This window comes from Gymnoscopelus braueri (assembly GCF_963280865.1).
Source record: "Gymnoscopelus braueri genome assembly, chromosome: 22".
Classification (NCBI taxonomy): domain Eukaryota; kingdom Metazoa; phylum Chordata; class Actinopteri; order Myctophiformes; family Myctophidae; genus Gymnoscopelus; species Gymnoscopelus braueri.
In genome coordinates this window covers 166206-192500 of record NC_137624.1, presented here as the reverse complement: position 1 = coordinate 192500, position 26295 = coordinate 166206, and the positions used below count along the sequence as shown (strand labels likewise).

General features: G+C 41.1%; 2 protein-coding genes across 2 annotated transcripts in view; one reads left to right on the top strand and one right to left on the bottom strand.

Moving 5' to 3' along the window:
• homer1 (homer scaffold protein 1) overlaps positions 1-8428 on the bottom strand; it is a 40848-nt gene extending 32420 nt beyond the window's left edge. Inside the window, exon 1 of the mRNA XM_080420456.1 lies at positions 7350-8428. Within this exon, the coding sequence (XP_080276582.1) occupies positions 7350-7483 (134 nt within the window). The 5' untranslated portion in view covers positions 7484-8428. The remainder of the gene's footprint in view (positions 1-7349) is intronic.
• A 2696-nt stretch (positions 8429-11124) lies between these two features.
• LOC308078625 (uncharacterized protein) lies at positions 11125-21395 on the top strand (the record flags this gene model as incomplete). Its single annotated transcript, XM_080419872.1, has 5 exons — positions 11125-11307; positions 12321-12693; positions 16794-17170; positions 18017-18159; positions 19984-21395. The coding sequence occupies exons 1-5, from the start codon at positions 11177-11179 to the stop codon at positions 21393-21395; spliced, it is 2436 nt and encodes an 811-aa protein (XP_080275998.1). The 5' UTR covers positions 11125-11176.
• Between the last annotated feature and the right edge of the window lie 4900 nt (positions 21396-26295).

Genomic DNA, 26295 nt, shown 5'->3' with positions numbered 1-26295 from the left:
CTGCCCTTCAAAAAAAATCTGCCCTGAGGCCACAGTGGCCTTGATGCCCCATCTACACTGCCCCCCAGCTGATTTAACAGTTTTCAACTCTGTCTCTTTCCTGAAGTCTTCACAGACATGAACTGCTCAGGACATGAAGCACTTGTGGTCAGAGACATAAACTCACATGCACTAATCATACACATGCTGTTTGGGCCAACAGTTTCAGGACATAAGGTCACCAGACAGTGTACAGAATTACAAAAATGTATTTATTTCACTGATAGTTATACTTCATATTTAATACAAATTCCTTCTTAAGCTTAACCCTTAAATTAAATGTATTATTTCACTGGACTTAATATCAGTGTTTTATTTGATGGCCTCACTGTCCTAACATTTGGCCTTTGTGCCCTCAAAACATTTACAAGGCCAAAGACCAAGTGGCCTTGCCCCTAAAAAGATGAAATTCCAGGCCTGCTTATAGGTTATATTTAAGTAATATTACACGAGAGGGTGTGCTTTACCGTCATTATTGGCACGCCAATGATGCGGTCAGGAACGAGGCGAAGCCGAGTTCCGCGAGCATCACTGCAGTGCCAATAATGTAAGGTAAAGCACACCCTCGAGTGTAATATTGCGATTATACAACAGTTACCAACAAAACACATCCAAATGTATTCATATTGTGGGGCAATTCATAATAAAAATGTTTCGCTATTATCCGTTTCCCTGTAAAGAGAAGAGTTTATTTGACTGAGACATTAAATAGTCCCTGACGTAGCAGCGCTCTGAGGCACCGTCTCATCAACACAGATGAGCTATCAATGCTTGCGCAGTGGAATGAATTCCAGTAGGCTATATGCTCCGTCGTACGACCGTGTCACGTGGCCAAAATAACTGATCTACAAGCTGACAACGCGTCGCGATGGCGACGCGTTGTGAACTTGTAGATCGGCTATTTTCGCCGTGCGATACCTGGCGACGCGCTGTGAACTTGTAGATCGGCTATTTTCGCCGTGCTGTTTGTTTTCCTACCGTGGGACAGCATGGCGTCACAGCACAGCTGTGCCATATATGGTCTAATCAGGTGCGGACAGTGGCGTAACGGAGGGGTAGCAAGCGATGCGGTGCGGGGGGGCCACCAGCAGGGGGGGCCCCGCCTGCGCTGATAAAAATATTTTTACAGCAAAAAAAAGAAAAAGGTTGATTTATATTGGTCAAATAGAACCGAATTAGACCCGAATTAGACCGAATTAGACCCGAATTAGACCCGGGTTGTGCACGCACATGCACGCGTGCATACGTGGGCCTCGCGTGAAACTCCCGCGGGGAGGCCCCGCGATTCTGCGTTACGCCACTGGGTGCGGACTGCAGTGCGGAGTGATTTATTAATGTGATTAGGCCCGTGCTATCATGCTGGTTTGAAGCACGGCTAGATAGCTATTTCAACCAATCAGATTGCTTGGTCGGAATTACCTGTTGTATAATACTACTTACTGCTTACATTAGGGATGCACGATTAGTCGCTCATATTGGTATCGGTAATATTGGCTTTAAAAATACAATATAGGTATCAAAATAATGGCATCGGTTTTAGCCGATGTTTTAATTTACAATATTTATGTTTGAATGTAAAGCTGAAAAAGCCTTTTGTGGTGAAGAAGGCTGCCGATTCAATCAGTGTTTTCTGGAGAAGCTTTCAAAAGGGTTAACAGGTTGTAAAAATGTTAAATAGAAATACTACAATAAAATAGTTTGAACTAATATGTGCTTCATTAGGCGTAATAAATCAGGTTATAAGAATGCACTGTTTATTAGATGTCTGCATCTGCACACAGAACCACACTTACTGTATAACAGGTGTAAGGCCAACCCTACTGGAAACCTGTGTATCGGTATCGGTCGATTTGACCATGCAAATAATCAGTAATCAGATATCGGCCAAAATTCCAGTTATTGTGCATCCCTATTAAATATGGATTGTAACTGTGTGGTATGCATTGCTGCATAACAACGTGATCTTGCACAAACAGAGATTATTATGAAAAAAGGAAGGGGGGCCTAATACAGACCCCTGGGGGACCCCGGCAGTGTTGCCAGGTCTTCTTATTATAAGCGACTTTGGGCTTGTTTTTCTGTAAAGTTGCTTGAAAATATTGGTAGTTGCAGGTTGCGTGTTTTTTTGGGCTTGTTTCTAAAGTGTAGTTGCTTATTTTGGGCTTGCTGTATAATGTTGTTTAAACCAGTGGTTCTCAAACATTTTCATGTGAAGGACCCCCCAAATTAGTATGTATTTGTCCACGGACCCCCCATTTTCAAACAAATCTTGAAAAGAAATAGATTTAAAGTGCTCATGTGGCCTATAGTCGACCAAATCTGGCAACACTGGACCCCGGTCAATGAGGTGTACAGCGATTGAGTTGTGAAAGGCCTGGTCATGAATATACTCACAGTCAACAAAGTATGTCGTCAGACATCATTTGCTTACAGTAACTGTCCACTGTTATCTCTATGCTACCGCCCAGGTGTGTGTGTGTGTGTGTGTGTGTGTGTGTGTGTGTGTGTGTGTGTGTGTGTGTGTGTGTGTGTGTGTGTGTGTGTGTGTGTGTGTGTGTGTGTGTGTGTGTGTGTGTGTGTGTGTGTGTGTGTGTGTGTGTGTGTGTCTGTGTGTGTGTGTGTGTGTGTGTGTGTGTGGGCATTGTTAACACATAATCCCTTCCACAAAGACATGTATTGTATACATGCAAGTCTCAATGAAAAGTAGCATCTGACTGCTGATGTTATCACAACACACACACACACACACACACACACACACACACACACACACACACACACACACACACACACACACACACACACACACACACACACACACACACACACACACGTTTGTATAACTATACTTGTGAGGATGTCAACGTTTTAGGACAGTGATTTTATGAATGCCACTTTATCAATTTCTCGCCATTTTGACCCAAAACTGTACTGTATATCTGAAAATAGCGGATCTACAAGCTCACAGCACATCACACTGCGAAGCGTTGAGAGCTTGTGGATCGCCTATTTTCCGGTGCACGGCACGGGTGCGCAACTAAGTATAAATCAGGCATAACTCCAGACCTAAACCCCAAACTCTCTAACCCTAACCTGAATAATTTCCTAATAGTACATCCAGTGGTGTAAAGTAACTAAGTACATTTACTCAAGTACTGTACTTAAGTACAGTTTTGAGGTATTTTGACTTTACTGGAGTATTTCCAATTTCCAATACTCTCATCTCAGAGGCAAATATTGTACTTTTACTCCACTATGCTATTTTGAAATGTTTTTTATACATTTCAAAAGTTGTGAAATGGGACATTCTGCATAATGAGTACTTTCTACTTTTGGTACTTTAAGTACATTTTGATACCAGTACTTTTGTACTTTTACTCTATTAAGGACATTCACTTCTAACAGAGTATTTCTACATTACAGTATTGTCACTTTTACTTAAGTGAAACATTTGAGTACCTTTTCCAACACTGTCACAACGTCTATTTCTCAAATTCTACTGCAGTGGGGTCATGTGGCCCTCATAAGTATAGTACTACACGCACGCACGCACGCACGCACGCACGCACGCACGCACGCACGCACGCACGCACGCACGCACGCACGCACGCACGCACGCACGCACGCACGCACGCACGCACGCACGCACACACACACACACACACACACACACACACACACACACACACACACACACACACACACACACACACACACACACACACACACACACACACACACGCACACCTGTATTTGCATAGACGTAGACTGATAGATTGAGTGTGACTGCAGGGAAAGTGTTCTGCTGTAGCTTCCAATTATCTTCTATTGGTGTGCGTTGATTTGATGTCACAGTTGGAAAACATTCACACAAGTCACCATGCCTTCTGGCTCATCATGCTATTTCTCCCGTCAAGCTTTTTGTTACTTTCCATTCTCGCAACGTATATGCATGGCATCTTTTACTACTTTGGCCAAACAATGGAACAGGAGCTCACATAGTACGTAGGTGCTGACCACGGACTGAAGGAGGCATGAGCTCAGTTCTGGGCTCTCCCTAGGCTGGCAGAGGGAGAGTAGCGCCCAGGATTACATAGGCAATTGGCACTGGGTGAAACAATCACGATGCAATAACCTTTTTTTAAATTATCTAACCCATTCAATGGGTTATCTGCTATTTTTGAAAAATGGGTGCAAATCTTTGAGTATATATTTTTTTAAGCGAACATATTATTATATATTTATTATTTATTATATATTATTATTATTTTTAAATGTTTTAAAATGTATATTTAAAGATTTGCACAATTGTTCACGATTTTTCAAAAAATAGCAGTTCTATAAGCTCATAGTGCGGCACTCGGTATTGCATCGTGACTACGAGTTGTGCGACCTCCTTCCTTTGAAACAATCTTTTACTACTTTGAAATTTAGCATAACTATATGATGCCTCTATTATTGAGATCATGTTTTGCACCCTTTCCGTTCGTCCGTCCGTGTGTGCCTTTTATAGCACCACCAGGAAGCCGACTTATATGAAACAAATCTTTCAGATTTTATCCAAATATCACACAACGGTATACATGATCTTTATGGTCATGTGATCAAGACTTATCTGTCTGATTTTTCATATTCCATACTCCATATGATATTGCTCCTACATCATCATCATTATTATTATAAGATGATTAAACTTAAACTGATATACTTGTATAAATTGGTGAATTCGAAAATATTATCAAAGTAAGTTCCACAACACCCTGAACCCTTGTGCAGGGTTTCTCAAAGTAGGGGCCGTGGCATTCTAGGGTGCCGTGATGCCAGTCCAGGGGTGCCACAAAACACTTTTTAAAGTATTTTATTATATGAGTTTAAATGTCTGTTCCAACTGAAACTGATATTCTCTCAAGTTTTACAGTACATACCCCCTCCTCCTACATAGAGCCAGTATGCCTGATCTGCAGGGAAACACTGTCAAATTCAGTGATAGTACCAATGAAGTCCAAAGACATTGAATACTTTAAGAGATTGAAATCACAGAATGAAAGAGAGAGTGGGTGTATCCTTTCACCTGTGTGAGTTCATTTGAATGTTGTAGTCACCATCATCTTATAACGGTGGTTCTCAAAGTGCCCCCCAGGGCAGATCTATGTTGTGAACTTGTATATCAGCTATTTTCAGCAAAAATAATTTGGCTTAGAGAGCAAAGCACATACAGGGCCAAAGGTGAAGCTTGTTATTGGGGGTTTAAGTGGTGAAATGTCTGAAAATACACATTAACAAAAACATCAATGTACACAACACTAATGACAGTGCTGTCAAACAAGTCTATGAAGCTATCAATGACATATGTACTTATGTACATGTATGCAATATACTGGGGGTCCCAGCTTCATCTGTCCCTCAGGGGTCCTTGGCCTGAAAAACGTTGAAGGCCCCTGTTCTAATGCATATCAAAGTGGGGGTCCTTGATATCATGCATGTAACAGGAAGGGTGCACTATAGACTATAACAATAAAACGAAGAATTAAGACTATTGCACAGCAGTCAATCTACAGGGTCAAACTATCATCTCTACTGGGTCAAACTACCATCTCTACTGGGTCAAACTACCATATCTACTGGGTCAAACTGCCATCTCTACTGGGTCAAACCACCTCTACTGGGTCAAACTACGATCTCTACTGGGTCAAACCACCGCTACTGGGTCAAACTACCATATCTACTGGGTCAAGCTACCATCTCTACTGGGACAAACCACCTCTTGTAGACTCCATCGTTGTACAACAAAGTATAATACAGGGTTAAGTGATTAATCAGACTAACAGATTTGGCTGATTATAAAACATAAAATAAAAATCTCTGTGGATTCTTTGTTGATTTGATGATATATAAGAAATATATATATATATATAAAAGTAAAAAACCTTGCTTCTCGATTATTCAATTATAAGTGGTTTATTGGTTCAAAATATCGGTTTAGATATGTGAGCGGGTACAGTGCTTTAGGCCGCAAGGGGGCATTTTTCATTTTTCATTTTATTTATTATTTATTTATTTCGTTTTCTTTTAATTGCCCAACTTAACATATAGGCTACATATAGGGATTATCCTTAAAGTAGAAAGAATATACCTTTATTATTCTTTACGTTTGAGCTGTGATTTCGTTTGATAGCTGTGTGATATCTCAAATCACTTGAACAATATTATATGTATATAGGGTTTGGCATGCCTCATTCTCTGAAGAATGCCAGAGATAATTAAATGACTTGAAAGGCTAAATTTGCACATTCCACATCGAGCAATTAACTTGTACGTGATAAATTATTCACATAACAATGAAGAATTCATTGCTCCAGTCAAGTCCAAAGTGTGGAAGGATTTGCTCTGTGCTCCCACCCTGACAACACAAGACATGTCAAGAACAGTATAGCTGCCAACTTATTTACAGTAGAATACTTTAGCACTGAAGTATATTCTATTTGGAGTATATGGCAAAAGGACCCCCATACGGGCAGTGGTGGAAAAAAATACTCAAATGTTTTACTTAAGTAAAAGTATCAATACTGTAATGTAAGTATATTACAAGTAAAAGTCCGGATTTCTAAATTTACTTAAAGTAAAAGTACAAAAGTATTGGTATAAAAATGTACTTAAAGTACAAAAAGTAAAAGTACTAAAATGTTTGAAAATGGCCAATCTACAAGCTCACAATGCTTCGCATCGCGACGTGTTGTGATTTTGTAGATCTGCTATTTTCAAACATAGCCTATGTATAAAATAACCTAGGTATAAAATAGGGCTAAAGTGGTAAATGTATGTTTTATAATGTAATAATTTAAATCTGCAAAGTAACTAGTAACTAAAGTTTTCAAATAATTGTAGTGGAGTAAAAGAAGCCTACAACATTTGCCTTTGAGGTGTAGTGGAGTACAGTAAAAGTAAAAGTACAGAAAATTGGAAAGTAAAAATAAATACCTCAAAATTGTACTTAAGTAGGCTACAGTACTTGAGTAAATGTAGTTACTTTACACCACTGCTTACGGGTGCAGTTGGTTACATTTGTATCCTCTCATAGTCACATTAACACTACACAAGGCTACACATGTATTTAGGACCGATTTGTGTAGCCTTGGGTATAGCTAAGCTAGCCACGTTGATCATAACAGCAGCTATTACACCGTTACAACACCGTTATTACATATTTGTGTGCACTCTGGACAGCTAGATGTCTGGCTTGACAGCTGAAATCTAACGGCAGATCTGATCATAGAGAATCTAGAAGTCTGGTGAAGTTATTACATACATACCCCATGTCGGTGGATAGGCAGGCAGACAGACAGATAGATATAGAGGGGTTGGCTGGTTGATCCTGTCTGGTTGAAGCTAGCTTTGTGTCTCTGATCCTCTTCTCCTCCAGAAGCTCCACTAAGCTGCTGCTCATCAGCGGTGCATCGCTGGAGCTTCAATCCGACATGGCTGCACCCTCCCTGGGCTTAGATAGCCTATTCCTCCCAGGCTGGGATGGACGGATGGTTGGGTGGGTGGATGGTTGGGTGGGTGGATGGTTGGGTGGGTGGGTGGGTGGTGGGTGGAGGTTGGTTGTTTGGGGTTTTGGTTGAGAATTCATCCAGACAGGCGTGTTGGAGCATGCATGGTTGGGCTGGTTTTGGGAAATGAATCCACACACAGACACACAAATAACACCAGCCAGGACTTGATGTTAGCTGACGCTAAGCTTCATTCAAGAGAATGATGATCACTAAGCTATTATAGTAACATAGATCCAGTCCAAATTGTGGCAGATATATAAGAGAAGGAGGCCGTCGTTTTCGGATCAGAAAGGCAGTTGCACGAATCTTCTATTTTTATTCCTTAAAAAGAACAGAAAAAAGTGTTTCCCCCCGTAGAGCTTTGCAGTAGCAGAATCAGCCCAGTGTGATGGTCTGTCAGTCAGATCTACAGGAATCCACTGGATGTGTGTTGTGTTCAGCCTGATGATGATGATGGTGGTGGTGGTGCTACCGATGAGAAGCTGATCTGATGCTCCAATGGTGCGTCTTCATGTTGGATCTCCACCAAACAGCACAGAGTAGATGTTTAACATGCAGCTGCACCGCATCAACACACTCATACAGCCAGAAAACACACTCATACAGCCAGAACACAGTCACTCATCCCGGTCAGTCATCACGAGGCTGCTTGAGGTGACATCCAGGCTGTCTTCTTGGCATCAAGCATCGGGTCATTCTGTGAAGCGGTTCTAACCCTAACCCTACAGAATAATACACATGTCACAACGTGTAGAGACGTTAGGATGAGACTCCATAGTGTTCTTCTTCTCCAGGTAGCGGTACAGAGGGTTCTGAATGGAAGTGTTCCCCGTTCAATCTGGAGTCTCACTGCTCTTCATTCCATTCATTACATCCATTCACCCCTTCAGCCTGACGTCATCACGCTGAAACCTGCCGTCATATCCGGTAAATAATAATAATAATAATAATAATAATAATAATAATAATAATAATAAGGGTAATAATAATAATATTAATAATAATATAACAACAATAATAATAATAATAATGTTAATATTAATAACACAACAACAATAATATAATGTTAATAATAATACTAATAATAATATTAATAGTGTTATTAATAATAATAATAATAATAATAATGGTGTTATTAATAATAATGTGAATAATAAATGACACTAATAATAATAATAATAATAATAATGATACTAATGACGTTAATAATAATGTTAATAATAATACTTCAATTATTAGGCCTATTGTTTTTAAATTATTATTATTATTATTATCACCATTAATAATAATAATAATTCATAGATGCACCATTATTATTTGTATTATTAATAATAATACTAATAACAATTATAAAACCGTTGATATGACACAGCAATTTGTTTAAATACGTGGTTCTCAAAGTGGGGTCCGGGGACCCCCAGGGGTCCTTGAGGGGGTTCCAGGGGGTCCCCAGCTAAATTGGTTAAAAGTGGAATAAAATGTAAACAACACAAATCTTGTATGGGGTCTCTGGCACAAGATCTTTTCAGATGGGGGTCCCTGGACAAATACATTAATCTGGGGGTCCTCCTTGAAAATGTTTGAGAACCGCTGATTTAAAGTAACTACAACACTAGCAGTGGATGAGGACTATTACATTTGGAGTTGGGTTGCCATCTTGTGGACAGTTAATGCTTTTTTTTACATTTGAAAACTTGTGAAATGGAACATTCTGCATAATGACTACTTTCTACTTGTGTGACTTTAAGTACATTTTGATGCCAATACTTTTGTACTTTTACTCTTATAATTCCGGACTTTTTTTACGGTATTTCTACATTGCAGTATTGATACTTTTACTTAAATAAAACATTTGAGTACTTTTTCCACCACTGAGTATGATGAAGTAGGGCATTCATTTACAAAAAGAAAATATAAGAAGTTGAAATATGGAGATACAAGGTTTCTACCCTACAGCAACAATTTCCCATGTCATATCCATGTCACTCTGTAAGATGACAGACAGTGACAGCTGCTAGGTTCAGGCTAAAGCATTTAGCAGGATGCAGGGAATCCACAATGTGAAATAAAATGTATTTGATATCAGAAAAGTGCTTTATTTTAGGTCACAATCAGAGAGGAATGATCCTTGCAAATTGATCAGTTTATGATCAGATACATATGAGCTGAATGAGAACAATAAAATAAGGCCTTTATCAATTATACACTCAATCTGTGCTCACTTTTATTATTATAATAATAATAATAATAATAATAATAATAATAATAATAATAATAATTATTGTTATTATTATTATTATTATTATTGTTATTATTATTTCAGAACAGCACACATACTGCTCATACTGGATGAAGTAAGTATTTTTGCCCATAAAGATGCCACACATGTCTTATTCAAAGTCCACATTTGAAATAATCACTTTCAGAGAAAAATATCAAGATTTCTTGCAAGAGGTCATTTTATTTTAATGACTAAAGTAAAACTAAAGAAATACTAACATAAAAAATAGCTGTTACCAGTAAAAGGCATTATTCAAAAATATTGCTTGAGTAAAAGTGCAAAAGTATTGGCATTAAAAATATACTTAAATTACCAAAGTAAAAATACTCAAATGTTTCTAAAATAATAATAATAATAATTATTCCCTGAGGAACTCTGCTCAACCATATGGGGTTAAAAAAGCAGCAGTGGAGTAGAAGTATATCAGAAAAATTGAAATACAAGTAATCAAGTAACGTTAATGAATGAATTAATGAATTTATTTGGTGATAAACACAAGTAAAGTAAGTCCCACAGAATCGTACTGACTGAAGTACAGTATTTGAGTAAATGTACTCAGTTACTTTCCGCCAGTGGTGTAAACACATGGCAGAATAACGAACCTACATGTTTGGAACGCCTGAGATGAAACTCAGGACGTCTGCGCTTCTATTTCAGTGCTGCAAGAAGTACTCAGATGTTTTACTAGAGTAAAAGTATCAATACTGCAATGCAGAAATACTCTGCTACACATGTAAAATGCCTGTATTTACTTGAGTAAAAGTACTAAAGTATTAGCATCAAAACATACTTGCGGTACGAATAGTAAAAGTACTCAATGATGTCAAAATGTGTCAAACGTTTACAAAAATAGCAGATCTACAAGCTCACAATGCGTTGTGAGCTTGTAGATCAGCTATTTTTAAATTGCCTAGGTACAAAAAAGGGCGTAATTGTATATTTTATTTTATCTAAAAGGAACTCGTAACTATAGCTGTCAAATAATTGTAGTGGAGTGAAAAGGGCAATATTTGCCTCTGAGATGTAGTGGAGAAGATATAAAGTATTGATAAATGGAAATACTAAGTAAAGTAAAAGTACCTCAAAATTGTACTACAAACTTCAGTACAGTATTTAGAGTAAATGCACTTCGTTACTGTCCGCCACTGTTCTATTTACAGATTAACGCTGCTGAGCATGACATGTAATCTTAACCTGCAGAGTGGAACAGAATTTAGAATGTGATCATCGACCCACTGCACCGAAAGCAGGGCTGAGCTGGTCCGAGAGCTTTCTGCGCGCTTCCATCAAAGGTTGGACAACAATGGACGCGTTGTCTGAAGAGTTTCGGAGGTCAGAACACGCAGACACACACATGACCATGTTGACATGCGAAGAAATGACCGAGTTAGAGGAGCCTGCCGTCAGCGACGAGGTCGAGGACCTTCGTAACAGGTAAGGACTGATGCACGGTTGCATCATTTTGTTCATGTTAATGTGGCCCTATTTTGGGCTTTTTTTTAATCAAAAATTGTTCAGCTCTTTTTTATTTATTAAAAAATAACGCAAATGTCAGATCTACAAACTCGCAACGCATCGCATCACGTTGCGAGTTTGTAGATCTGCTATTTTAGCTATTTGTCATATGACAAATAGCAAATAGTGGTTCATCAATAACAAGTGGTGGACAAATGTACTCAACCCAAGTGCTTGAGTCAAAGTATAGAGACTCCTGGTCAAGTACTACTTGACGTGAAAGTTGCTTTGTGCAATTTGTACTTGATAGATAGATAGATAGATGTCCAAAACTGTTACATTTCAGGATCCAAATAAAATAAATAGCAAAAATAGCAAATCTACAAGCTCAAAACATGCCGCAATGCGACAAATTTTGAGCTTGTAGATCAGCTATTTGCTACTTTTGTGTGACACTTTAGTATGGCAAAGTAGGACATTATTTTACCAAAAAACATAAAAATGTAAAATATGGAGATAACAGACAGCAACAATACTATTATGTTCAGTGGCATGAATTCACTGACCTTAGCGGATATAGTTGCTGTTGGACCTCTTATTGTATCTCCATATTTTAACTTTTTTTATTTGTAAATGCCCTACTTGATGATACTACAGTGTCACACAAATATCTGCAAGCTTGTAGATCTGCTATTTTTGCTATGTCTGGATTTTAATCCTGAAAATCAACAGTTTTGGACGTGTTAATATAGCATCACAATAATTTGAACCACTTTAACCTTTTTTACTTTGGGCTATTCAAAAATAGCACATATACAAGCTCATTCAAAGCGCGGCACTCGGTGCCGCTCTATGAGCTTGTAAATCTGCTATTTTTGAACAGCCAAAGACATCGAAAATGACAGAGATGTGTTCCCGGATTGAATGGGTTAATGTATTTGTTTATTTGTTTGTTTGTTTGTTTGTTTGTTTGTTTGTTTATTTGCGTACAGTTTGCGCGAGGCGGTCCACGACGAGGGGGTCCGCCCCAAGATGCAATGCCTCATGATGGACCCCTCCTTCTCCATGGTGACGGTGCAGGGTGAGGACAGCGGCATCGAGTGGGAGACGGGCGCCAGCAGTCGCTCTGCCACGCCCTGGGCTCCAGAACCCGGACCACCCCAGCCCCCCTCCTTAGAAGCGCCCGTATTACGAGCCTCCACGCCACACCACGGGGCCGGCCTGGCGGGCAGGATCATCTTCGTCATGGACGAGGAGCAGATCTCCAGGAGGAAGAAGGCCAAGGAGAGAGCCAGCAGTCCGAAGAAAGTGGTCCTCCTTCCGGAAGATGTGGATGGAGTTTCTGGGAGGCCAGAGTTGGTGGAGGTAATGGCAGCTGGTGTAAAGTGACTAAGTACATTTACTCAAGTACTGTACTTAAGCACAATTTTGATTTACCGGAGTATTTCCAGTTTTCAGTACTTTTACTTCTACTCCACTACATCTCAGAAGCAAATATTGTGCTTTTACTCCACTACAGTTCTTTGAAAACTTTAGTTACTAGTTACTTTTTACACTTTGATTATTATCGCAAAACACACTAACCACTTCAGTCCTATATACATTTCGCCCATTTGAAAATAGCAGATCGGCTATTTTCCAAAGATTTTTTATACATTTTGAAATGGGACATTATGCACAATGAGTACTTTTACTTTGTACTTTAAGTATATTTTGAAACCAATACTAAAATAAAAGTGCGGTGGGGCCGCGCCCTAAGGGCGCGCTCCCACCGCACTTTTGCATTGAATCTGCCAATGCTTTGTCAATGCAAATTTATTTTCTTGGAAAAAATCTGCAAGACCAGGAATCCACGCATTTGCATTGACCTCTGCCCCAGAGGTAAAATAAAAGTGCGGTGGGAGCGCGCCCACCGCACTTTTGCATTGAATCTGCCAATGCTTTGTCAATGCAAATTTATTTTCTTGGAAAAAATCTGCAAGACCAGGAATCCACGCATTTGCATTGACCTCTGCCCCAGAGGTAAAATAAAAGTGCGGTGGGAGCGCGCCCCACCAAGAGTTGGCTGGCCGCTGTTTGCAGAATCTGCCAATGCATTGTCAATGTAAATGTGTGGATTCACGCAAGAGCAGATTTTTCCGCTTGTCGCGCAGACCTTGCGTTTATCTGCTCTCCGCGACTAAGCATAAAACTGCTGGAGGCAGGCGCTGATTTTCCCACTTTCCCACTTGTCCAATCGGGTGAGTCGAAGGCGGACCATCTCAACACTCAGGAAACACCATGGTGCTCAAGGCTCAAGGCAGCAGGCGATGCGGGCTACGGGGAGGGTCGTGAAAGTGAGTGACAGGCGCGACACTCCCGTTTTTTTCGAATCCGCTGGCTGCAAAAAACTGTGGCCGTGCACAACCTGCGTTTAACAGCGGCCAGCCAACTCTTGGTGGGAGCGCGCCCTTAGGGCGCGCTCCCACCGCGAGTGTCGCGCCTGTCACTCACTTTCAGGACCCTCCCCGCAGCCCGCACTGCCCACTGCCTGCTGCCTTGAGCACCATGTTGCTTCCTGAGTCTTGAGACGGTCCGCCTTCGACTCACCCGATTGGACAGAGGGAGAAAATCAGCGCCTGCCTCCAGCAGTTTTATGCTTAGTCGCGGAGAGCAGATAAACGCAAGGTCTGCGCGAGAGGCGGAAAAATCTGCTCTTGCGTGAATCAACGCATTTGCATTGACAATGCATTGGCAGATTCTGCAAACAGCAGCCAGCCAACTCTTGGTGGGAACGCGCCCTAACAGAGTATTTCTACATTGCAGTATTGATACTTTTACTTAAGTAAAACATGTGAGTACTTTTTCCACCACTGTAACAGCAATGACTGCGTTTACATGGACAATATTTATTCATTCAGAATGAAATATTTCCGATCAGAGATTCCAACTTAACTGTTTACATGGACGCTAAATAAAAGTAAACCTTGTTTACATGCCTCAAAGCATTTAATCGGAATATCACTTTTCTGTCAATTTTCCAACCAGAGACCAACCAACCAGAAAGAAACCATCAGAATAAATGTTTACATGCTGATATTTTCCTATTGATCTGAATATCAAAAGGTTTATACCGACCCTCTCAACTCCAATGACGATTCCTTCCGATCAGACCAGAACACAACTCTTTTTCCATTTTTATTCTGATTGAGCTGTCATTCTGAATATCAGTAGATGTTTTAGGGTCCATGTAAACACAGTCATGATACATTCATCTTCCCCAAGGGGATATCCAAAAGCCCTTTGTGCCGCTAGCTATGAAGATGTAAAAGGAGGCACACAATGGTCGCTCGGCTCATTCAATAGGCTAATTGCCAGTGGTGGAAAAAGTACTCAATTATTTTACTTAAGTAAAAGTATCAATACTGCAATATAGAAATACTCCAGAATCCAAAATTTACTTGAGTAAAAGTACAAAAGTATTGGCATCAAAATGTACTTAAAGTACTAACATGTTTGAAAATAGCAGATCTACAAGCTCACAACACGTCACGATGCGACACGTTGTGAGTTTGTAGATCGGCTATTTTGAAATAGCCTAGGTATAAAATAGCGCTAAAGAGGTTAATGTATGTTTCTCATAATATCATAATTTATATCTGAAAAGTAACTAAGTTTTCAAATAACTTGGCGACAGAATCTTCCCTCGCAGGGTAAATAAAGGTCTTATGTTATGTTATGCTATGCTATGCTATGCTATGCTATGCTATGCTATGCTATGCTATGCTATGCTATGCTATGGTATGCTATGGGGGTGCTCCTTCCATTCCGACATCTCACTACTCCGACTAGTGGCTTCCGCGTGCGGTTAGGGTAGGGTTAGAAAGACTTCAGTAAATCGCTTCCAGTAAGGGCGTCCTTACTTCAGAAAGCAGGTTTAAGGAATTAATGCATTCACCATCTTGATTTGAAAAAAAGTCTGTTTAGAGTAATTTTGCCTTTATTCAGCAAAGTTTTTTCTAAAGTGGTCTTTTGGTTGTTCTGTGTTCCTAAATCCCTTTGTAGGGTTGAGAGGGCTTTTTTTGGAGAATCCTCTCATCCCTTTGGAGTTACCTATTTATAGAGGGGTACTTTTTCAAGTACCCCCTCCCCTGTGGGTGTGAGGTTCCTAATCACAGGACGGGATTTTTTTTGGAGTACTCTTTCACCTCTGGGTGTGAAGTGCCCTGATTACAGGACTGGACCTTGAAGTCCCATAATACCTCTGTGTGTGCATATCCTGTTAAAGGAATAGGCCTTAAGGTGCCCTCTTATCTCTGGGTGTGAGGTTCTTTGTTCCCTTTATTCTTTGAAGAGGTTTTTTGACCTCTCACCTACTAATTTTAGTGATTACCCCCCTTGGTTTTATCAAGTAATCACCCTCACTGAATTTACATTCCAGATCACCCTTAACCAAGATTAGGGTTAGGGTATAGGTCTTAAACACAAGAGTCTCCACTGACTTTACATTCATAGTCACCCTCTATTGTGGTTATGGTTAGGGTGAAGGTTTAGCTATTCTTTCCTATTTTAACTGGCTAAGTTTTAGGCTTTTAAAAGCTCTAATCCAAACGCCAGGAGGGGAGGTGGTGTTACTTACTGTGCTCTGCACTCACTGCTCAATATTCATTGCTATGGACTAGCTCCTCAGTACTCCCTGTGTCACACGCAGTTTTACAAGATATTGTCACAACCCGAGGGGTTGCTACCCTTTATCAAGTAATTTTCTTCCCAGTGTCAAACGCAGTTCTTCCTGCACAAGCTAAAATCCACAAGTTAGGAGGAGAGGGGGAGCTCAGTATTGACTGCTCAGGACCCACTGCTCAGCACTCACTGCCAGTCCCAGGCTAACCCTGGGGGACCCATACAGTTCAACAGTATACACGTTTTGCTCAGTATTAATACTAACCCAAGTATTAGATCCCTTATAGGGTTTCACTGTGCTCAGTGCTCACTGCCTGTACAATTGCATAGTACTTTTTTCATAGTACTTTCTGGCTAAGTTCTCACTGCTCAATACTGCCTGTCAGTACTTACTGCTTGGTACTCACGTTGGTTCTTTAGGCCCAGGCCCAGGCCCAGGCCTAAAAAACACTGTGGCTCTGGTGATCTCCTCCGTGGTCCTAATTCTTATCTCTCATTTCTGGTTGATAGTTTGGTCTGTACCAAAGCTCAGGTTTCTTCTGGTTTTTAGTTTCCCTGTCATCTGCTTGCTCCTAGCTGGCTCACCTTGGCGACGTTTCAGACGGATAGGGTTAGGGTTAGGGTTAGAAAGACCCTAACCCTAGGGTTAGGTATAGGGTTTGTAACCGTCGGAAAGGCGACATGTCGGAAAGCCGACATGTAACCTATGCTATGCTATGCTATGCTATGCTATGTTATGTTATGTTATGTTATGTTATGTTATGTTATGTTATGTTATGTTATGTTATGTTATGTTATTGTAGGTGTCACTGCCCAACGTGAAGCTTGAAGGAGACGGAGAGCAAGACGAAGCGGCAGATCTTATGGAAGATAAAAATCAACGCTTATTCCGTTTGGTTTCCGAAGGCTCCGAGATCTTGAACATCATGGTTCCCTCAGAATCCAATTTAGCTTCTGTGGACGAGGAGGAGAGCACGGTGATGGTGGACAACCTGTCTTATCTGGAGGAGACCCCTACCACTAAAACCAATGAGGTATACGACGACGACGTGTTCGAGCCCTTCAAAGAAGTGCCGCCGCCCACACAGGCAGTGACATTGTCGCGTGGAAGCGGGACCTTGTCACGTGGAGGCATGATGGGTCCCAACGTGATGGATCCCCCAGGAGCTCCTGTGTCAAGGTTCTTAATTTCGTTTTGACCTCATGTTTTCAATTTCACTATTTTTGGGCGGTGTAGCCGCCCCTATAAGTGGGGTTGGGACACCTCATTAGTACACATTTGCTGTACTGTGATTGGCTCATTAGTACACCCCTAGCTGTACTGTGATTGGCTGACTCTATTGGCTGACTCTATTCAGCACTGTGATTGGCTAGCGAGACACATGATGACATTAATAACCTATAAATAGGACTATGCACTTAAAAAAAAACATTTTTTTTTAAAGTGAGCTTCCATCACTGTGATGACCACTGTGATGACCACTGTGATGACCAATGTTACCACACCGCCCACTTCACACTGGGTGTGATTTTTGGGCGGTGTAGCCGCCCCTATAAGTGGGGTTGGGACACCTCATTAGCTGTATTGTGATTGGCTCATTAGTACACCCCTAGCTGTACTGTGATTGGCTGACTCTATTGGCTGACTCTATTCAGCACTGTGATTGGCTAGCGAGACACATGATGACATTAATAACCTATAAATAGGATTATGCACTTCAAAAAATCCATTTTTTTTAAGTGAGCTTCCATCACTATGATGACCACTGTGATGACCACACCGCCCACTTCACACTGGGTGTGATTTTTTTAAGAAACATATTGTATACTGGCAAAAATTACAACTAAGGACATTTTCTCTATGATTATGGTTAGTTGGTTTTGTAAACACACACACAACACAGTTTCGTTTAGCTAGCTTTTTTGAAAGTTTTTATTTTTCTTGCACTTAACTTAAAAGTTTTAATTCTAGTTTTCGCTATTTTGTTCCTTTTAGTTAACTATAATAACCCTGATCTGTTTCTAGACCCCCTCCTGGCAGAAAAGCAGCCGGCAACGTGGACTACTTTGAGAAGTTCACCCTGATCGACGGCCAGGCTCCAGGAAGCCCAGCCATGGTCACTGAGGGAGCAGAGGAGCAGCAGAGCCTAGAAGCAACGGAGAGTCAAGGTATGTACTGTATAATGAGGCATGCCTTGGGCGCTCGGCTCGTTCAGTTGACTAATTGCTCGGAAATGACAACAGTTGAGTACAGTATGGGGTGGACAAAGTATATACTCCAGTAAATACTCAAGTATTCAAAAGATACAAATTACGGGGTACATTTTCTGAACTTTTCAGAAATGTTCTGACATTTTCAGACATTTTAATAAATACAAAATACAAAATAGCGGATCTAACACATCACGCTGCAATGCCTTTTGAACTATTTTCAATGTATTTGATATAGGGCTAAAGTGGTTAATTCATAATATAGAGAAAGTACAATATTTCTATTTGAAATGTAGCAGAGTGAAAGTCATCAGACAGACAAAAAACTAAAACAAAAAACAAATACTAGGACGACTTCACCCCTTTTTAACCTATCTTCATATAACTGGTCCTCACTAATGCTCATGATATGGTAGGCCTACCATTTTTGTCTACTCACTCAGTGTCTCAGAGGAGGGCTGTGGACAGTTCAGAAGCTTACCAGTGACATCATCAATGGGGAATCCAAGCTAAAAGAAACTGCAGGCTTTTTATTCCTGAAAAGTTAGCATGCTATAATTGAAGCCATTGTTCTGGCGTTAATACAAATCCAAATCAAAAGTTTGAAATCTTCCTCCGAGACACAGTGAGTAGATTATTATTATTATTATTTATTTTTTACCATTTTATCATGAGCATTAGTGAGGACCAATCGTATGAATATTGGTTGAAAATGGGTGAAGTAGTCCTTTAAGTCATTGGTTCTCCAAGTGGGGTCCGTGGACCCCCCAGGTGTCCTTGGGGGGTACCAGGGGGTCCCCAGCAAAATGAGTTAATAAAGCGTCACAATCATTTTAACCCCTTTAAAGCGAACATTTGTAACTAAAATCTTTGCTTCTGGGGGGTCCTTGGAACAACATGTTTTGAGATGGGGGTACGTGGCCAAATACATATCATTTTGGGGGTCCTTGACATGAAAAAGTTTGAGAACCAGTCCTTTAAGTACAGTATTCAACTAAATGTACCTAGTTACTGTCCACCACTGGTAGAGGACACATGCTTACTGCACGTTCTCTTGTATTTCTTTTAATACAAGCTCTGTTGAGACTAGTAGACCAGTGTAGTGTTGTATGTTGTTCATTATTGATGGTGTTTCTCTGAGTGTGATGAAGGCGGTGGTTCTCAAACCTTTACATTACAAGGACCCCCCCCTTAACTGACAGTATATGGAACCGAATGGACCCGGTTCCATGTGTATACTGTCAGAGTTACAGACTTATATGGGTCAATTTAAAACCCCCTCAAGGAACCCTGAGAGTCCCTGGACCCCACTTTAAGAACCACTGATCTAAGGTACTTTTTTTTGCCCGGTAACTGTATCTTACACCAGTGGTTCTCAAACTTTTTCATGTCAAGGACCGCCACAATTATATGTATTTGGCTGCGGACCCCCATCTCAAAGTATTTAGTTCTAGGGACCCCCAGAAGCAAAGATTTGAGTAAAAGAATTTGCTTTAAAATATATATATATTCAAAGATTTGCACACATTTTCATGATTTTTCGAAAATAGCAGATCTACATGCTCATGCCGCGGCACTCGGTGCATAAAGGGGTTAATGATTGTGACGCTTTATTAACACATTTTGCTGGGGACCCCCTGGTACCCCCACAAGGACTCCTGGGGGTCCCCGGACCCCACTTTGAGAACCAATGTCTTACACTGCTGCGTTGCCTTTAGGCAACCAAACTTCCCTCACGGGATCAAACAAAGGTCTCATTTGATCTCACCTTATCTCCTCAAGGTTCTGAAGAAGCGAACCTTCTCAAAGACAGCAACACGTCTCAGACGGCAGCTGTAGAAGACGGAACGTCAGAAATCCTCCCTGGGGACGAACTCGCCAGCGATCATCTGGACGACGTGTTCTATGGTGGCACCAACGCCATACAAAGTCCTCTGGACCGAGAGGACGAAGGCAAGAGAAGACCCCCTCGGTTGTCTTTGAAATCGGCCGGCTCCGCTCTGTTCGGCAGCCAGGAGAACATTCTCACGCCTATATTTTTACCTGAAGGCCCGGCCAAGATCATCGACCAAATCCTGCTGGAGGAGCCCAAAGCCATGGCTTTCATGTACACGGACCTGTACGAGGAGGCCATGGGGAGCAGGAGCAAGGAGGAGGACGCCGAGAGTTTGGCCTCGGAGAAGTCCTTCCACAGCCGGCATTCTGACCGGGAGGCCAGGGGCTACCTGGAGATGTACGTCCTGAAGGACGAGACCCCCGCGCCGGAAGACGAGGACACTCCCACGCTGGACACGGAAGCCGCCGCCCAAGACGACAGCAAAGAGGAAAGAATCCGAATGTTATCCCAGGACTCGTATGATTTTGATGAATGTGAAATAAGTGACACGTTACACACTGAGGAGGAAGTCACAGACTTCCTACGTGCGAGTGACAATTCTTCTCCGTGTGACATCGATCCTTTTCCTCAGTCACGACAAGATGAGAACGACGCGACGTCAAACGCAAAGAGCAAAGCCAGACGCAGGACAAAAGCCTCACAAACGACAGGAAAACCACCACAGATTCCAACAAATCAGCCCATGGACAACGAAACCGCGGGACAGACAGATGAGTTTTACTTGGACGACGACATGACACACGATAAGGTGCCAGCAGTCGATGCGTTCGCGTTGGGAGCGCCCAAGCCGGTTGCTCCTCCAAGGAAGAAGGCAGACTCAGCTCCCAAGACAAGCCTGGACCTCACACCTCTGACACCAGTGGAGGTCGCGGAGGAAGGAGAAGCGGTCGGTGGGAAAGAGCAAAGAGAAGAGGAGAAAGAAATGGCGTCGCCCGTGGAGACGGCCGACGAAGGAGACGATGGAGACGATCTAAAGCAGCGGGCCTCTTCCGGGGTTCCTCGAGCTGAAGACGCTCCACCAGCTCTGAGTACAGAAGCACCAGAAGCGGCAGACAGTGACGCTCAAACGGTCGAGAGGAAGGACAGCAAAACGATGGCGGTGATAATGAGTGACACCGAAACTGCTGAAAGACTAACTGGACATGAAGTGGCGGACATCAAAGCTCAGACACAGGTTGAAGAAGCGGAGAGGCCTGAAGAAACGGAGGCTGGGTTGTCTACAGGAGTGGCGAGGCAATGGCCTCCTGCTGCAGCGACTGAGCCAGCTAAGCAGACGGGACGCTGTGTCATACTGTAGCCGTGTGTGTGTGTGTGTGTGTGTGTGTGTGTGTGTGTGTGTGTGTGTGTGTGTGTGTGTGTGTGTGTGTGTGTGTGTGTGTTGTGCGTGCGTGCGCAGTGGTTAAAGTAACTAAGTACTCAAGTACTGTACTTAAGTACAATTTTGAGGTACCTTACTTTACTGGAGTACTTCCAGTTTTCACTACTTTTTTTCTACTCCACTACATCTCAGAGGCAAATATTAAACTTTTACTCCACTACAATTATTTGACAAGTTTAGTTACTAGTTTCTTTGTGGATTTTGATTATTATTACAAAACTATATTGCCCACTTCAGCCCTATATACACTTCGGTCATTTGAAATTAGCCGGTCTACAAGCTCACAATGTGTCGTGATGCGACACATTGTGAGCTTGTAGATCTGCTATTTTCAAAAGATTTTTTGATACATTTTATACTTATTTGAAAACTCGTGAAACGGGACATTCTGCCTAATGAGTACTTTCTATTTAAAGGTAGGGTAAGTGATTTACTTTTGTTTAAATAAGTATTAAATAGCACTATAGTCTGATAGTACTCATAGAGTGTTTGTTCTGTAAAAGGAGTCTCCCATGTCTCTCCATCTCTTTATTAAACAGAAAATGCATTTTCAGTGCTCTCTCCTGATTGGCTTAAATGTTGTCACCTACTGTACCTGAAAATGTACTATATTCTGTTTACTAAAGAGCTGGAGAGACCCCTGTGACAGAACAAACGCTCTGTAGCAATGATTACTATCAAAATATAGTACTTTAACCTTTTTAACAAAAAAGATATATATATATAGCTGCAAGCAGCGATAACCGGGTCCGAGGCATGATAGGCAAAAAGGATTATTCAACAAAAGCACAATAAGACAGAAACATAATAGATTGAACTTGAGACAAAGCAGCCCATGCAACTAACAAATGAACATTCTCAATAGCTGAGCAGAGTGCTGGTGGCTAGCAATCCAGGGTGTAGGACCTCACTCATGGACACCTCAACCCATGGCCATAGACAGGAATTGAACCCTCAATCTTCTGACTCACAGGCTGACACACTAGTGATTGAGCTAAGGCTTCATCCAGCCTGATGGTGTTGTTGAAGATCATAGACTCTTGCCTTCTGCCATGAACCGAGCCCCTGTTTCACTAACACTAAGATCAGTGGTTCACAAAGCATTTATCAATAGAAAAATGTGATGTCTCCTCTGTACCAAAACTAGTGAAAGTAGCCGATCTACAAGCTCACAAAGCGTTGCTATCCAAAAAGTTGTGAGCTTGTAGATCAACTATTTTCACAAGGAAATAGGGTATACATTGTTTGCCCGGGAGGCAGTTCGTCCCATAGCTCGCGGGGCCATCCCACAGCTGGGCAGCCCCGTAGCCATGGCGACATTCTTTTACACAAAAACGCTAATAAACAGTCTTCTCTGTGGCTGAACATCAGCACTGCAGCAGCTCATGGAATCATACAAGGAAGTACAATGTATAAATAATATAATAAGCAAGAAAGGAAACACGGCTGCAATAAATATAGATCCAGGGAGAAAGCGTGGCAAAGTATTGCCGACAAATTAAATGCACAAGTCGTCCAAATAAATTATACAATTGGAGTAAGATTGGTTTCAGTGATATTTGGAATGACCCTCTAAATTACTGCAAAGTTTCAAACAAATGTGAGTCTGCATGTATGTGCTAGGGGCAGATGAATAATTGTCATAAAACTGCAATATTCATTGCCTCATAAAGCTTAATTTTTTCACGTAGAAAAAAATCCACCCCCATAAATCTGTCGGCATAGGTCCAAAGTACATGTGTAGAACGTTTCGTGCGGATTTCTCAAAAATCCCAGGAGGAGTTTGATTTTAACTGCTTTTCATATAATTCAAAATGGTGGGAGATCTAAAGGTCAGAGGTCATAGGTCAAAGTGCCAAAGTTGTTCGGCATGAGGAGACGCATGTGTGTATCGAAGTTTCATGTCTGTAGGTTAAACAGGGCATGAGTTGTACCTGTTCAAAGTTTGCATTTTCAATTGTGTGCTATAGCGCCACCCTTTGGCCAATGGTTTTGAGTTTCGGGCCTTGGCCGTTTGGCATAGCCCTCAACCATATTGCCGATTTTCGTAAAAGGTGACCACACAGTTAGGCCAGGACAGAAAAAACGGCGGAAGAATAGTGAAAGCCAAGAGATACAAAGAGGCTTCGAGCCTATTATATAGGCCTCGAACCCTCAAAAAACAAAAATATCACTTACCCTCCTTTAAGTACATTTTGATACCAATACTTTTGTACTTTTACTCAATTTTACTATTTTTTTAATTACAGACTTTTACTTGTAACAGAGTACTTCTACATTGCAGTATTGATACTGCAATATACTGTACTCACACTGAAAAAGTGTGAGTACTTTTTCCACCACTATGTGTGTGTGTGTGTGTGTGTGTGTGTGTGTGTGTGTGTGTGTGTGTGTGTGTGTGTGTGTGTGTGTGTGTGTGTGTGTGTGCGAGTGTGTTCCAATGGATCCACTGTAGTTATTAATTCTGTCACAAGCTTGTTTTAACACGTTTCATTGGTTCATTCTTTATAAAACCCACACACACCACTTTCACTTTCAAAATGCTTTCAAAATATCAAAAACAAGTGAGATTGTAGATCCGCTATTTTCGCTACTTTTGCCCGACGCTCTTATAAAGCGAAGTAGGCCTTTAATTTACAAAAACAATAACATTTTTAAAGTTGAAATATGGAGATACAAGGTTTCTGCCTGACAGCAACAGAATACAGCTGTAATATGATGTAGGATGTCTGCTGTATGGATATTTGAAGTGAAAAATGTGACTTGAGCTGAACTTTTACATTTCATGCTAAAAAGAGTGACTGTTCTATAAGTCGTCTGTATTTTTACTCTTCTGTTTTCCCAAGCATACTTGTTAAAGATGGGGTGCCATGATATTTTTCAACCCTAAAACCTGATCATAAGGTATTATTATTATGTAAGGATTTTTTTCAACAAAAAAAAAAAAGTGTACAGAAATGGTTAAAATTATGTTTTTATGTGGACACGCCTCCAGTTCATTAAGTATACCTGGTTCTCACCTTAGCACCTCCTCCACCACCTTAGCACCACCCACCTGTCCTAGTCCCTCCTCCTCCTCATGCCCACACCTGTTGTGTTATGATAATGAGGGGGAGGGTATGGCTTTGTGATGTCACTAAAGCGCTGTTTCTCTATTGGCACGTTTGACCCTCAAGGTTTTCACTCCAGGAAGAAACTCCAAATAGTCAGAGAAGACATAAAACACCATAAAAACACCACCGGGGGGCTTTATGAAGTTCTATCAACCTCATAGACACATGAAAAACAGAAAAAGTGCAAAAACATGGCACCAGCTCTTTAATAACCTCTTCTAAACATTTCTGTTTCTCTGCTTTAATTCACTTTCAAGTGTTGATGAATGCCGTTGTGTTTAAAAAATATATATATACATGAATGATAGACTAATTCAGTGGTTCCCAAACTGGGGGTCCAGGGGGTTCAGCAAATATTTTTGGGGGGTCCCCAGATGATTAGCTTTAATGTGCAACATTGTTTTCTCACTCAACAGTAAACAAACCAACATACAGTGTAAGTGTATACACTGCAGGGTATCTGCACATTTCTACAGTTACAATTGAAAGACTTTTAAGAGCTTTTTAATTCCAAATTGACCAAATTCTCAAATATTATGTAAGAAAGAGGCAAACATTGTGAAAATAGCTGATCTACAAGTAGGTGTAGTTCGGCTATTTTCACAATAATTATCTGTTGAACCGAGTCAAACTAAATGTAATACCAACAATTCCAAGTGCTTGTCGGGGTGGGGGGTCCCCAGTTCAAATATGATTATTTTAGGGGGTCACGGCCTGAAAAGTTTGGGAACCCTTGCCCTTGGACTAATTGAAGAAGTGCACTCAGTCATAAGTGTGAGTATAGAGCATTAAAGACAAGTCTAGTTACTGCTGTGTGAACCAGGAGCAAGTGTGTGTAGCAGTTTGTGACGCTACAGTTGATCTTCAGTTTATAAATAACCTTCTCAACCTGACACCATTTCTGAACCAGCAGTCTTGCACATCCCCAGTGTTGGGTAAGCTACTCAGGAAGAGTAATTCGTTACTAGTTACCAGTGGTGGAAAAAGTACTCAAATGTTTTACTTAAGTAAAAGTATCAATACTGCAATATAGAAATACTCTGTTCAATTCAATTCAATTCAATTCAATTCAATTCAATTCAATTCAATTCAATTCAATTCAATTCAATTCAATTCAATTCAATTCAATTCAATTCAATTCAATTTGATTAAAGTGTCAAATCACAACAAGTTGTCTCAAGACACTTTACATGTAGAGCAGAGACCCGACAGTCCCACCCTGAGCAAGCAATTTTGCGACAGTGGCAACGAAAAACTCCCTCTTAACTGGAAGAAACGTCAGGCAGACCCTAGGAAAGAAGAGAGACAGAGAGAGAGACAGAGGAGAGACAGAGAGAGAGATACATGTGGTAGTAATAACAATAGTAGCAAATATAATGGTGTAAGATAGTATATGATAATATAATATAGCACAACAATAATGTTTATACAGTATATAGTGGTATAATATAAGAATGTTAAGATAATATACAGTGTAGTGGTATAGTGTAATGTAGTAGAAATCCACGGTCGTGCTCCATGGAGAGGCCCGGTCCGCAGTCACACTCTTGATCTGCAGCTGGGGGTCCGTAATAGCAGTCCATGGAACTGCAAAGTGGGAGATAAAAGAAACTCTGTGGAGCGGGTCCCCGGATGTGAAATTAGTGGCAGGCCTTACTGATGAGTCCGTACAGTGTTAATTAAAATTGCACCAGTGGGACACAAAC